Below are 13,925 nucleotides of genomic sequence, written 5' to 3'. Positions count from 1 at the left end.
AGCTAGGATATGTTCCAAGATAGCTTGCTTGATGCATAAAACTATCCACTACAACACTCCAGTTTACTTGGCTAAAAAGCTTGAACTATCTGGCTCGACAGAACTGAAGAAGCTCAACCACAGTACTTTTGAAACCTCCCAAATTCAGAAAGAAAATAACTTGCAATCGTGCTTTCACTGCTCTTGGGCCAAGAATTTGGAAGGCTCCTCCTCCAGAGATCAGATAAAACTCATCCACTGCATCTTTCAAGAAACAGGTCAAATGGCTAATCTTGAGTGAACATCAACAGCATTAACCTGGCTTATCTTCCCTAGACTCTTCTCTATGCGGATTTGATACTTCTTTTATACCATTTTGTTTGAATTTTATGCTTTCTGTTCACTTGTGATCTCGTTCTATAGTCCTTTTGAAACTGTACTGGTCCCTCGGTTGGGCTGCCTCTCCTGCCCCTTTGTTTAAATTTGTGGTTATTTAACGACCGCATCTGTTCCATTGTGTTTTTTTCCATTCTTGCTTTCACCACTTTGTACAGTGTTCTAAAACCCGTAAGGGTCATGTTCGCGCTTTATAAAACTTTTCATATAAATACTGATGCGCAGAGGTGCTGCTGAAATTGTTTTCCGGATCTAATCTGGTGCCTGGTGAGAATTCAAAGGTTGGGAATCTGCGGCTCTTTCTCACATTCAATGTTTCTAGTGGTGTGCATCAGTAGTATACTATATGGAGATCAGTCAAATTCTGCAGCTACAATCCCTGAATTCTAAAACACTCATCCTCACTATATTTCAGGCCACATGTTGCCCCTAACTTTAAAGACGATGCATGGACTAAAAAGAATTAAGAGATTAATCACAGAATACATTTATTGCGTTTGACAGGTTTTCTTTTCCTTTTAAAATTTGTAAAGCTATTAAAATTGAACATTTGCATTTAACAATTAACAAGACATGTTGTTGGCAAGTTGACAGGAAAACAGTCATTTTCGCTCATCTCTTTGGACCGTGAGTCAGCCATTGCCAGTCAACAAGGTGATCACAAGTCAGATAGCAAATAGTGACTTGCTAGATCAGTGACTTTGAGAGGTTGGTAGAGCAGGGAAGACTCATTTACATGCAAGGCTAATCTAGGAAGGGCTATATGTAAGGAGGACCGTCTGGCGTTTGGGCAGCAATGCATGGCATAGCATGGTGCCTGAAGCAGGATGGCAAGGGAGTGATGGAGGCACAAATCGAGGCCCTGCAGTGCTCCTTCCAAAAGGACATTAAGGCTGGGGTCAAATAAATCACGTCAGGCTGTTAGGTCTGGGACAAGAGGCTGTGAGGCTGTTGGGTCTGGGACAAGTATATTTTAGGTCATCTTTTGATTAATTCGACTCCCAATTAAATCCATATGGGGACTGGTCATTGAGCAACCCCATCATCACACAGTTATAGGAAGCTGAAGGCTAATGGATGTTATTAAGTTCCAGAATTTAAAGGTGAATAACAAAACATACCCTATAAGAGTTCTACGTAAGTCCTGGCCCTTTTCTGTCTATGATAACTCTGGACATATAACTCATAACACATGTTGGTGTCTCCAGTCAGTCGTCTGACAACCATCTATTGCAAAATGACCTGCATGTCAGATTACAGACCACACATTGGTACCTTGCTGGTAACAACAATTTAGAATAACTTTGCCGATCCAATGACATGAACCGTCAATCTAGTGATGGGCATCCCCCTAGCCTGTATTTGTGTCAAACCATGTGGTCTTCAATGACTACAAGCCTGAAACGCCCACAGGAGCAGCGCCCTCTTCGCTACTTACCATAGACGTACATGATGGACAAACACATAATGCATGAGATGATGACGAGGGAGAAACTTGCAGCATAGTTATCCATCAGAAGCAGCCAATAGATGCCAGCCTTTCGAGACAAAAGAAAAAAGATTGAAGGAAACAGGATCAACGGCAAAATGAGAAGAGAAGTTCATTTGATTAAAGTACTTTACAAAATAAACAAAACAGAGAACACTTTAAAGATTTTGTTGTAATGTTTAACCAAACAGTGAAAGGGCTAATCTCTGTCACTATTATTTACTTGACCGCAAATGTGAAATACTTGTTCACAATAAAGTGATTCTTATTAGTCCACTTTTGTTTCTGTTCCGGCTACCATAGAGCATGCCCACAAGGGCAGAAGTACAGTGGTTCAAAGTGGTCAGAAGAGCCAATCAGCCCCAGCAGAGCAGACTATGATTGCTTAGAAGAGTGTGAGATCATTGAGAAGCAGGCTCAGAGAAAAAGCACGGCGATCAAATACTTTCAGACCATTATTTACCTGTGTGGTAAGAGGGATGCCCAACAGAAAGCCCACCACAGCCACACCCAGGGTCACAAGAGTCTTCCACCGGATGATCCAGTCATTTCCGATCTCATCCACGATGGCCGTCACCAGCGTTTCAAGAAGACAAAACTGTAGACAGAAAGAAACATCATCCACAGAGACTAAACACCACAGCTAACATTTCAATGAGCACAGTGCTAAATTGATAATCACCCCATGGGCTACCAGAATCCCATAGACACATTGAGTAAACACTTGTAAATCAGCTGTGGGATATCAGTGTTTCTTTTACATCTTTGGGTCGATGTTAAAACAAACCTTAGATCACCATTCAAATCGTCTTAGCTCTATCAGAAGAGTAGGTTTGCTTTAGCGTCAAAAAGGATATTGGAAGGATGTCAAGGATTGTGAGTTTAGAATTATATGTCTTCATTTAATGATTGTCCTAGTTGGGTGGGTTTTTCAGAACTTTAGACTTGGTAAAAAATGCATGCAACCTGTACATATCACCTCCGCATTTTCTAACTTACTGGTAGCATGTTAAATGGACTTTCCTTTTGATATTGGGGAGGAACAGCATTGCAGCAAGACAAAATGGAATTCGGATACTCATTCACACCATACTGAGGATTCTGTTACAGACAGGAACGTGGAGAGACAACAGCTACCCAAAGCCTCTCTTTCCGGACCACCATGAGAAAATGAAAGGTGAATTTTAAGGGTATTATTTGAAAATTTCTATCATGTAACCAAAAAAAACAAAGACCGTCTCAAAAAATGACCACTAAAACCATACCCACAATATATATTTTTGTTGGGGATGCGGTGTGGACCAGACGTTACCTACCTAGGCATGTAGGGTTGATTCAGAGGGGAATGGGGGCAGTCCCCCCCCAAAATAAAAGGAGCAATGGTGACATACAAACTTTGGCAACCCCAATAGGCCTGGCTTTCATCTTTAGTTAAAAGGCAGACCTCTTGTCTTTGTTCAGGTTAATTTACACAAGCAATATGTAGGAGTAGAGTTGCTGGGACAATAAGGAGATGAGCTGCAAGGCGCTTTGATAGTTACCCGAGCACCCAATGGGAGCAGCTGCAACAAATCAAGGCCGCTGCTGGGCAAGCTCAATTTGTGAGCAGAAATCCGGTAGCAGCAGCCTGGGAGCTGCCAGCTGCGCTCAGTATGTGTGCAGTGGCCCAAGATGCAGTAGTAGAAGAGTCGTCAGGTGCACTGAATATGTGAGCAGTGGCCTGGCAGTAAGAAGAGAAGAACTGCTCTGTGGTCTGAATATGTGAGCAATAGCAGTTGCGTCATGACGATGAAATGGCGGCCCTCTTACAAAAAGATGTAATGCCTCTGAGGGACACCTTTTGTACCTCGTAACCAAATGCAAAATCTGTAGCAAAAACATTGAACATCCACACAATGCCATGTTTATCTTTTGGAATGTTGATGACATGAGGCTTTTCAGTACCTAATGAATGGCCTTTATATCCAGGAAAATAATTGTTTCTTAGTAATAGGAGTGAGGGAACTCCAGTTGAATTTGTATAGAGCCTCATACTCCCGAAAAGTCTCCCCAAAGTGGAATGGCCTGACTGTCCTTGGCAAAAAGGTGGTTTCGATATTTCAGGACCATTTAATTTCCTACCTCGTGAGTGTACATTTGCTTTGGTGATGATTGACCACCACTCTAAATTGGCCTGAGATTAAGCTTTTACCTCATGTTAATACCTCTAATGTAATTGAGTTTTTCAAGGAAGTTTTTGCTAGAGAAGGATATCCAGAAGTACTTATTACTGATAATGGTGTCCAGATGAAGCCTCAAGATATGGCAGATTTTCTTAAGTTTTTTTATATTCGTCACGTCACTATATGGTGACTTATATGAACCACAAGGTAATGGTCAAGTGGAGAGATAAAACAGAGTTTTGAAACAAGATATCCTTTGGGCACGGAATTTTGGTGCAGAATGGAAAGACAAATTGAGAGAGAAGTCATGGCTGTACCGCATAACACCTCACAATACCACTGAAGTTATCCCTTTCAAACTGCCGCCTTTGACACGGTTGATCACACCATCTTACTTTCCCGTGTCAAGGCGGCGGGGATCGGGGGTACCGCCCTGGTATGGTTGTCCTCCTTCCTGAGGGACCGCACCCAGGCGGTTCGCCTGGGTAATTTCTCTGCGGACTTCCGGAAAGTTCAGTGCGGGGTCCCCCAAGGTTCCTCCCTTTCACCCCTTTGTTTAACCTCTACATCGCCCCTCTTATCTTTTCACTGCAGCAAATGGAGGTCTCCGTATATAATTATGCGGATGACCTTCAACTTGTCTTTAATCTGTCTTCCTCTCCTTCTTCTGTCCTTAATTTTCAATCTATTATGATTCATATCCGAGACTGGATGAACCACAACCATCTGAAACTCAACCCAGACAAGACTGAGCTGGTGTTAACGGGTGGTTCATCCAGTCCCTGGTCTTCTCTGTTTTGGCCCCCTTCCCTAGGTTCTCCACCTATTCCCTCTACCTCAGTAAAAACATTAGGCATTAAACTCAATTCCCAGCTCACCCTTCTCTCCCAGGTTAGTTCGGTGGTGTCTTCTTCTTTTCTCTCACTGCGCACTATACGCAAGGTGTCCCGTTTCTTTTCTTTTGACGCTTTAAAATGAATTACCCTGGCAATGGTCATCTCCCGCCTGGATTACGGCAACGCCCTATATGCTAGTATACCTGCATATAGTTTAAAGCGGTTGCAGCAGATCCAGAACCAGGCGGCGCGCCTGGTGTTCAAATTGCCAAAGTCCCACCACGTCACTCCCCTCCTCAAGTCTCTACATTGGCTCCCAGTCCGTGAACGTGTCCAGTTTAAGCTTGCCTCCATCACCTTCCAAGCTCGACTGGGCACGGCACCGGCTTTTATCTCATCGGAGATCATCCCCTATGTTCCTACCAGGGAACTACGCTCATCCACTCAATCCCTTCTCACAATCCCGCGGTTCCGAAGGAAGAAATGGGGAGGTTCGAAATTTGCGACTCTTGCTCCACTCCTTTGGAATTCCCTGCCTCCAGAGCTTAGAGCCTTAACTCTCTATCCGCAATTCCGGAAACAGCTCAAAGCTCATCTGTTCACCAAAGTCTTCAATTAGTCCACCAGCAGTCCTGATGCTTCCAACTTAGTTTCTGCCACTCCCGCCCTGATATCTGCCAGTTGCAGCGCCATGAAACCGCTGGTGAACGTGCTCTATATAAATAATTTAAAACTCAAAATTCAAATTCAAACTGTTGAGAGGTAGGGAGCCCATCTCTAAGTTGTGCCATGGTGGTTCAGGAAAAAGAGAAGCGTGTATGTTTCTGGAGAAAACAGAGAATGTGGCCCAGAGAGTGGAAGAGAAGCAAATGAGATGAAAGCACTATTATGACATTAGAATGAATGTGAAACAACCTCATTTTGTTGTTGGAGAATGGGTCCGAATTCGTAAACCAGGTATTTTACTTAAAGGAGAGACCAAATTTGGAAGACCCATCAAAGTCATAAAAGTTAATCGTAACAGTGTTGTTACACAAGATGGTAAAGTATGGAATGTCAAGAGTGTAGGTGTTTGTTCCTAATTTTGTTAAAGAAGGAAAATGTGTTACATCACATTCCTTTGTCCTTTGTCCCTTACCCTTTAAGGTTTTGTATATATTTGATTCTGGCACCTGCCAGGCTTTGTATGTGTTCTAAACAGAACTAGAACCCATTCATTTCTGATCTGCCTACTGCAGGAGATGGTACTGTGCCTTGAACATTAAACTAAATGTTTACTACTTTGGATCCAGCTTCTTTTATTGGATTTTACAGTTGGTCATTTGGGACCCCTTAGGAATCGCAGAAAGTGTACTACACACTTTCATGCACGCCGTTTTGGGATTCCCTAATTGCGAATCGCAAAACATTTTTTTTATACATCGGGACCTAAAATGTCTGCATTCCTTGACCTACTTCAGTTTTATATGACATTTGTAGATTTTTAGACTACTCTGATTGGTTCTTATTTGCCAAACATGCTGCACGTTTAGTTGAAAATAGTTTTTGAACACTGGACACTCCACATCAACAAAACTAGAACACAATCAAGAGCAACCCTACATGAGTGTGCATGGCATTTAGCTTACACTGTGTTCCATACCTGAGTTCCAAGGCCCAGCAGGATGAGCATGAAGAAGAAGAGCACAGACCATAGTGGTGAAATAGGTAGAAGGGTCAGAGCTTCGGGGTAGGCCACAAACGCCAGGCCAGGACCATGATCAGCCACCTGGGAAACGTCAACTCCCAGATGATTGGCCATAAAACCCAAAATGGAGAATATGACGAAGCCGGCGTAGACACTGGTGGCACAGTTGGTAATGCTGATGATGATGCTGTCCCTGAAAGTGTTGGAAAAGGTAATGATGAAAAGAAAAGCCGTAGAGATATATCACAAGGGGGTGATTCAATTTAGGAAATTAGACTGGAAGCCTATACTAATAAATTCATAAACATAAAGACCTCTAAGTACCATAGATCACACTGTTTCTTTTTCACTCCAAAAGTCCTTTTTATTGACTTGGGACAATAAATTATTTTTGTTATTTACTTCAAACGTTTTTTAGTTGTGTTTGGCGTTTCCTACATCAGATATATTTACACGTCTCCTTTTATCATGTTAACACATGAAAACATTTATATACAAAAACACTTATATGTAAAACATATACATGAATATAACATTTAAACACACCCAGAAATAATTAGACAAAACATTTTTTCACAATATTTGACAAGACTCACTAGACAGCTATATTTCACTAACCTGTTTTTTTGCACAAACTAATTTGGCAATTCGCTTTTATAGACCTGTGCTATAAGAAAACAACAATAGTATATACTGGGACCAAATATGCCTAGGTCCTCAGCATCTCCTAATTTCAAGGTCCTATATAGGGTCGGAGGTTATTTACACAAGATGTTATGATTGAACATGAAGGTTTCCACTTGACTGCCCGAACAGGGTCAGTATCGCCTTGTCCTAGCTTGCTCCGAGCCACTATCTATTCGATGCCGACACATTTCGACCTTATGTAGATGGGACCAGACACTCCATGTCATAAAGGTCTTCTTCGGGGCTGTTTATTATTTCTGATAGGACGTCTTTTATACCCAGTTGACACTGCGATGCACCCACTCAACTACTTCCTGCCAGGCTTTTGGGGGTTCTGTTCTTCCACTTTTTCTGTTCTGGAAGGTATTTTCTAGTAGGCCTAGGACCTGTAGAATCAGTCCTTCCAATGCTCGTGCTTTTGTAGATGCTTGTGCTTCCTTGTTTTCTTTCCACGAAGTTGAAGGCGCTCTCCTTTCCTGATACGGCTGCCTCGGTTCTTTGGCGTCCTCATAGTACTTCGTGAACGCCGGAAATGACGTCAGGAAATTTCCGGCGTTCACGAAGGACTACGAGGTCCCAATCAACAGGGGGTGTCAGAAGTGGCATGCTGCCCCAAGTCCAGCACTCTCATGGCACCATAACCAAGCCTCTTTAATAATGATGTTGTTTACTTGGCCATACCACTAGATGGTGTTGCATACAATCTTTTCTCTTTATTAACACTTGGACCTAGGTACCTATGTCTCCTGCCAAAAAATGGAAGAAGTGGTCAGAGGGCCCCATACTGCTTTTGCCCCAGGCCTCTCAATAACTTATAACAAGCCTGAATCTCCATATAAAACTGGCCCAGAGCATTGAACATTGAGGAGCCACTCACTGATAGCGGGAGAAATTATCTTGTAGCTACTTATTTTGTTTCCAAACCGGGGTGATACACCCCGACATGATAAAAACGCACATTTTGCAATTTAATATTGTACTCCCTTTAACTACATGAATGTGCAGGTCGCCATTGCTTACTCTGTCTCCCCCATGCAACACTCAATGTTCTCTACTCTCAACCTCGCAAGTGACATTGTGCTCTCTCATGTCATCTTCTTGGGTCATCTATCCTCGCACCACATCTCTGACTTCAGTGCCCTCTCATCCCACTTTTATTTATTGTTTTATATTGCATGATGCAGGCTCGAAGGGTGTTTAATCGCTTTACATGAGTAAATTCAGTAATCAATAATTGTATATGTAACAAGGTTTAAGCATATTTAAAATGAATTTATCAATAGTACAGATGCACCAGAGAATACACACAACCATAAACATTAAACTGAAAGGCATGTGCATAGGAAAATGATGCACAACATTTACAAGAATTACTGAAAGCCACAAGTGCATATTTAACACCGAAAAAAGAGAAGTATAAACAAGCGATTTACAACCAAATCTCGATGACAAGCTGGAGAAAGAAAGAAAAGTGAACAGAGGATAGAAAACCACAATCTCTAGTGAGATTTAACTGAAAGTCAGGGCTGAAAGTGGCTTCAAATTAGATCCTTCAGATCCTTCTTGAAATGTCTAAATGAATGCGAAGATATGCAAATTTGTGAAACTACCTGAAAAAATACTGTGTTAAGGCACACTTTTGTTTTGAAGGCAGGAGGTTCTGTAAGACTTTCAGAGCGTTGAGTAAACAAATGTAATGCAATATAAGTGCATTGCCACCTCATTTAGTTTAACTTGGTTCCTCTCCACCCCACTTCTATCAGTTCTTTGTTACTCCATTTCTACAGAATGTTCATCTCTTGTATTATAAGTGCCCTCTCCTTCCTACTGCTCTTGTCAACTCAATGTAACCAGTCTCAACTTCTCAGTTGAAATTAGTGTTCACTCACACATTTCTCATGCACCATTGGTACTCGCTCCTCCCCTTCCTTTCAGCACTCTCTGCAACCAACCTCTCCTGTGATATCTGTGATCACTACTTCTGATATGATAAAGAGCCCTCAAATCCCTTGTTTTCTTTCAATATCAGTGCTCACTACTCCCAACTTCCCTTGTGCTAACTAATCCCCACCTATCTCGTGAGGATGTATGACGTTACAACGCATGCTTTTACAACGCATGCCTTTACAAAGCATAGTGCTTTGGGGCGCTGGAAAGTGAATAGTTTAATTTACTATTCCAACTCCAGTCCCCGTGGATAGTAGAGAAGGTGTTGGATAGTACATTAAACCTATTCCCTATCCTAGAGAGCCCCCAAGCGCAATGCGATGTAATGGTTTGCGTTGTAAAAGTTGCGTCGTAATGGTAGTGCATTGTAAAAGTTTCGTTGTAAAGGTTGTTTACCATCTCGTGACATCACTACCTTTTCAAACTGACATCTATTAAGCTTTCAGTGCTCACTACTGCCCACTTCTCTTGTGACACTGTTGGCTCACTATAGCCCACGTGTATTGTAATAAATTAATCCACTAATGGCACAATTAGGATTACCACCTCATTACGGACACAGTCTCCAGTCCTGAACTTTTCACTTGTAAATCATTGTTTTCAGGTGTTAGTCAAAATTCAATGGATGCAAAGCAAGACTACAACTCCCAGAGTGCATTAGGTGATGACAAGAAAGCTCAGGACTGGAAACCTTGTTTGTAATAATCTGGAAGAAGGTGGTAACCCGATCAACCAAGCTTGTGGCAACGATGCCCTGCAATCGCCACTTCCCTTGTGATAACCGTGCGCACACTGCTTGCTTCCCTTGTGGCATTGGTGTTAACTGCTCTCTCCCCATGTGATTAAAGAGTATACTAATCCTATGACTTTTGAGATAGTAATGCACTTTAAACCCCACTTTTTTACATCAGTATTCACTGCTACCCACTTCTCATGTCAATTGTGTCCGCTATTCAACACTTCCTTTGTCACGTCAATCCCCTTTCCAACCCATATCGCAGCTCATTGCTGCTCAATTTTTGTGACACTGGTTCTCACTATTGTCTACTTCCCTTGTGCCATCTGTGCCCTCTGCACTTCAATTCTCTTGATCTTTCTGGTGCTTTCTCTTGTTTTAGTGCTTCTAGAGTATATTCTATGGAGTATGGAATTTTCACACATCTAATAATGTCTGTTGGTGCTTTCTACTCTACAAATCCCCATGTGACGTAAGTTCGACTCCACCTCTCGTGTGACATTAGGTCTTCTCCTGACCCCTTCTCCTGTGACAATGCATGCTGGTAATATTCAAAGAACCTTAAAAGGGACTGCCAGGGAATCATTTGAGTCTTTGAAATCCTTTCACAAGGAGGAAGTGTGAGATTTCACAGTAAATGGTGCAGTGCCACATGGAGTTGGAACAAGTACCATGCCTCAGCGGACTGCAGACCTAGTGTAAACATTTTCACATGTATGTACAATTTAAGTGCATTCACTTGTTTGTGAAATTGTGAAGAAGACACTGGGTTGGCTGCTCTGTAAATGCCATGGTATGAGTGGCCACTCTAGGCTGTCTATCGCTCAGCTCAAATGATAGCCTCTAAAAGGTCTAAATCAACCTTGTGACTGTGACCTTTTGTTAACCGAGTAGTTCTTTGAGAATCCCTCAGTGTGCTGATGGGGAGCCTAGCTTACAACGCTGTTGAAAGGGGTGTTGGGTGTCAAAGGTTTGACTCCCAACACCACAACTCTACAGTGCCAAGTACTTATCTGCATCCTCCGGCTACACTGCTGAGTGAGTAGGTGTGCACATCAAGAATGGCTGGAAGAAGAACACACGGATAATTTTCAGTTAAGAGCTATAAAGTCAAATAAATAAATCTTCGCTTCTTTCTTTAAAAATATTGTCATAAGCTATGGCGTCCAGAGATTTGGCCTTGTTGGTCCAACAAAGAATAAAGTATCGCTGAGGACGAGACTCAAGCATTCCCTGAAAACATGAATTTATTGCTGTTGTACTGTTATTCAAGTCAAATGCAAGTGTCACTACCTACAACGTGGAAACAAGGGAGGAGCGAACAGTCTGTGAACAGACATACTCCCCATATCTATCACCAGGGCCAGATCTAGCGGGACTCACCTGTAACAGTTGTTGTGGAACTTGTTGTAAGAAGCCATTGTAATAAGGCCTCCCCAGGCACAGCCCAGAGAGTAAAATATCTGTGAGGCGGCATCTCCCCAAACCTGCAATGAAGCAACAACAGGTTAACTAAAGTAAATTATAACAAAACAAAAACAAAAAAAAATCACAGAGGAGTACATGTGTGCAAACAGATCTTAAAAAGGTGCTTAAAATTATTGTTGAAAAAATAGACTAGACAAAGCCCATTTCAGTATGGCCACCGCTAGCAGTTACATTGCTAAATGCAGGATACTGCAAGTAGGAGCACAGGTCTGGTAGCAGCGTCTGGGGAGGTGCTGAGCCGCCAAAAAAAAAAACATGTTCCCAAGGAAACACAAATATTTTTAGAATATATATATGGACACAATGGCGGCCACCTTACAATGGTTTTGCCATAATGTGTAACAAAACACATTCAATGATGACTGCTCATGAATGTTTTTGATGTTTTAATATTCTTTACTGGTCCATCATGGCGGTCATGTTGCTTCTACGGCCATCTTGGAAGGGAAAAACCAAATAGCATTGGCAAAGCTAATGAATAACTCTGTGCCCCTATATTAAAGACCAGACCAAATGGCTTTGCAAATGCTGTTTATGTATTCCACCCAACACAGTTGTTGAAAGTTTCCAACACCTAGGTGACTTGGTGGAAATGGAGCTGGACCGGGTGCTAATGACGAAGATGCTACAAACCTTGGCATCGAGAATCTTGTCCCACTGAGGTGTCAGGTAATACAGGATCCCAGTCACAGCTCCTTCAAGGGTGATCCCACGGATAAACAGGATGGTGAGCACCACATATGGGAATGTGGCTGTGAAGTACACCACCTAGGAAGAAGAAAGAGTGGGTAAAAGGGCATAGAATAGGGAGAGGAAGAACAAAGACGTGTCAGGAGGAAGTAAGAGGATGGTAGAGAAGACATGGATGGGGTAAAGTAAAAGGAAGGCATGTCAGGAGGAAGAGGCATTTGGTAGGCAAGGCATGGAATGGAATGGAGAGGAAAAAGGAAGACATGTCAGAAGAAAAGGAGAGAGTCACAGAGATGGCATGGAAGAGGTATGATGTAAGAGGAGACAAAAAGCATCAGGGAATGTACAGTGAACACAGAAAAGAAGCGAGTAAGAGATGTAGAGACATACAGAGAAAGGGGATGGGCAAATATGTGTGAGGGAAGAAATACAACAGAATTGCAGATGGGAGGAATATACATTGTAAGAAAGGGAAAGAGGAGTGATTAAGAAGATGGGAGGAAGAGAATAGGATTGTGAGATATGGAGAGGAGAAACAATCAATAGAAAAATGTGAGGTGCAGACAAAAGAGACATGGAGAAGGGGCAGAGAGATGGTGAATACCCATGGTGACAGAGAAGGGTCAAAGGGAAAAAGGTGAGAGAAAAGTAGAGGAGCAGAAAATGAGAAAAGCAAGATGTGTAAAGAAGAAATCGAAGCAGAATCAAGAAATATGTAAAAGCAGGAAATGTGAAAGAGAAGAGAGATATATGAGGAAGAAGTTATGGCAGGCTCAAGAAATATCGAAAGGGATTGTGATTGAAAAAGACAGGAGCAGAGACGAGAGGTAGCAAGAAGAAGTATGGAGAAGTGTGGCTCAATGATTAGAGTGGCAGACCCTGATGCAGAGGTCTAGCCCGGGACCAGGGTTCAATTCCCCGCCTCGGCGGGTCTTGGGCTCAAAATTCCACAGACCTGATAATTCTCGCCTCGGTGCCTATTCCAATCATGGAGTCCCACTCTGCAACTCTGGGCAATAGCTTGCTTAATCTCCACAACGGCCCACACAACGCTAAGGATGCCTGGCCTCCACCTTGGGGGTGCCCAGGAGTGGACGTCTCACAGGGAAAGCCAGGATGGGTTCCACAGCGGTATTCGTACAAGCGCCTTGAGACCCTTGCGGGTGAGTAGTGCGCTATACAAGTATCAATTTACATTACAATTTACATTTACAAGAAATAGTGAGAGTTGGAAGAAGACCCAGAACTGGAAAAGAGAAGGTAAAGATAGAAAGGAGGCAACAATCCAGAAAAAATGCAATTCATTATTTGATTGACTAGGACCAAAGTGTGCAAATATGTGGCTAATTCTGAGAGACATAGATTTATTAGAGGGGGAAGCTGAAAAATGTACTAAAAATGACATATTTGTAATAAACTTAGAGAACTGTGCCTTTTCAAGGACCGCTTTTTGAAGGTTTGATCACTGAGGCACATCACTAAAGGCGTTAGAGAGTATTTGACAAGGAGATATACATATATGTAGAGCACGAAGTCCCCCTAATAATTGATCTGACGCTACCTAATTATCAGCTCACCAATGGTGGGAAAGCTCTTGACTGATAAATCGGATATACCACTGTAGCGTGGAAGGAAATGAGGAGCTTTCCATTTGTGACATGTCCTGGGATGCTGGAAATAACAGAAGCAGAGCAGTGAATGGTCTGGTCAAGGGTCATTAAGGTTAAGAGTGTGATCGGAGTGATAATTTTTTTTTTTTTTTAAACCTTTATTATGTAAAGAAAGGACAGTTACAGACCCACAACCACGGAGGCTGGTCAGTTAAACA

At 42.3% G+C, this 13,925-nt stretch overlaps 1 protein-coding gene across 4 annotated transcripts in view; it reads right to left on the bottom strand.

Annotated features, from left to right (window-relative positions):
- The window catches only part of SLC6A9 (solute carrier family 6 member 9), a 602,921-nt gene that overhangs the window by 70,206 nt on the left and 518,790 nt on the right, over positions 1-13,925 (bottom strand). For all 4 annotated transcript variants that reach the window (XM_086952324.1, XM_086952325.1, XM_086952326.1 and 1 more), the window contains 5 exons: positions 12,041-12,175; positions 11,303-11,406; positions 6,505-6,742; positions 2,328-2,462; positions 1,814-1,913 (listed from right to left, as the gene is read on the bottom strand). In XM_086952324.1, the coding sequence (XP_086808450.1) occupies positions 1,814-1,913; positions 2,328-2,462; positions 6,505-6,742; positions 11,303-11,406; positions 12,041-12,175 (712 nt within the window). The remainder of the gene's footprint in view (positions 1-1,813; positions 1,914-2,327; positions 2,463-6,504; positions 6,743-11,302; positions 11,407-12,040; positions 12,176-13,925) is intronic.

This window comes from Lissotriton vulgaris, chromosome 1_1 (genome assembly GCF_964263255.1).
Source record: "Lissotriton vulgaris chromosome 1_1, aLisVul1.2, whole genome shotgun sequence".
Classification (NCBI taxonomy): Eukaryota; Metazoa; Chordata; class Amphibia; order Caudata; family Salamandridae; genus Lissotriton; species Lissotriton vulgaris.
This window is presented reverse-complemented; position numbering and strand designations above follow the sequence as displayed.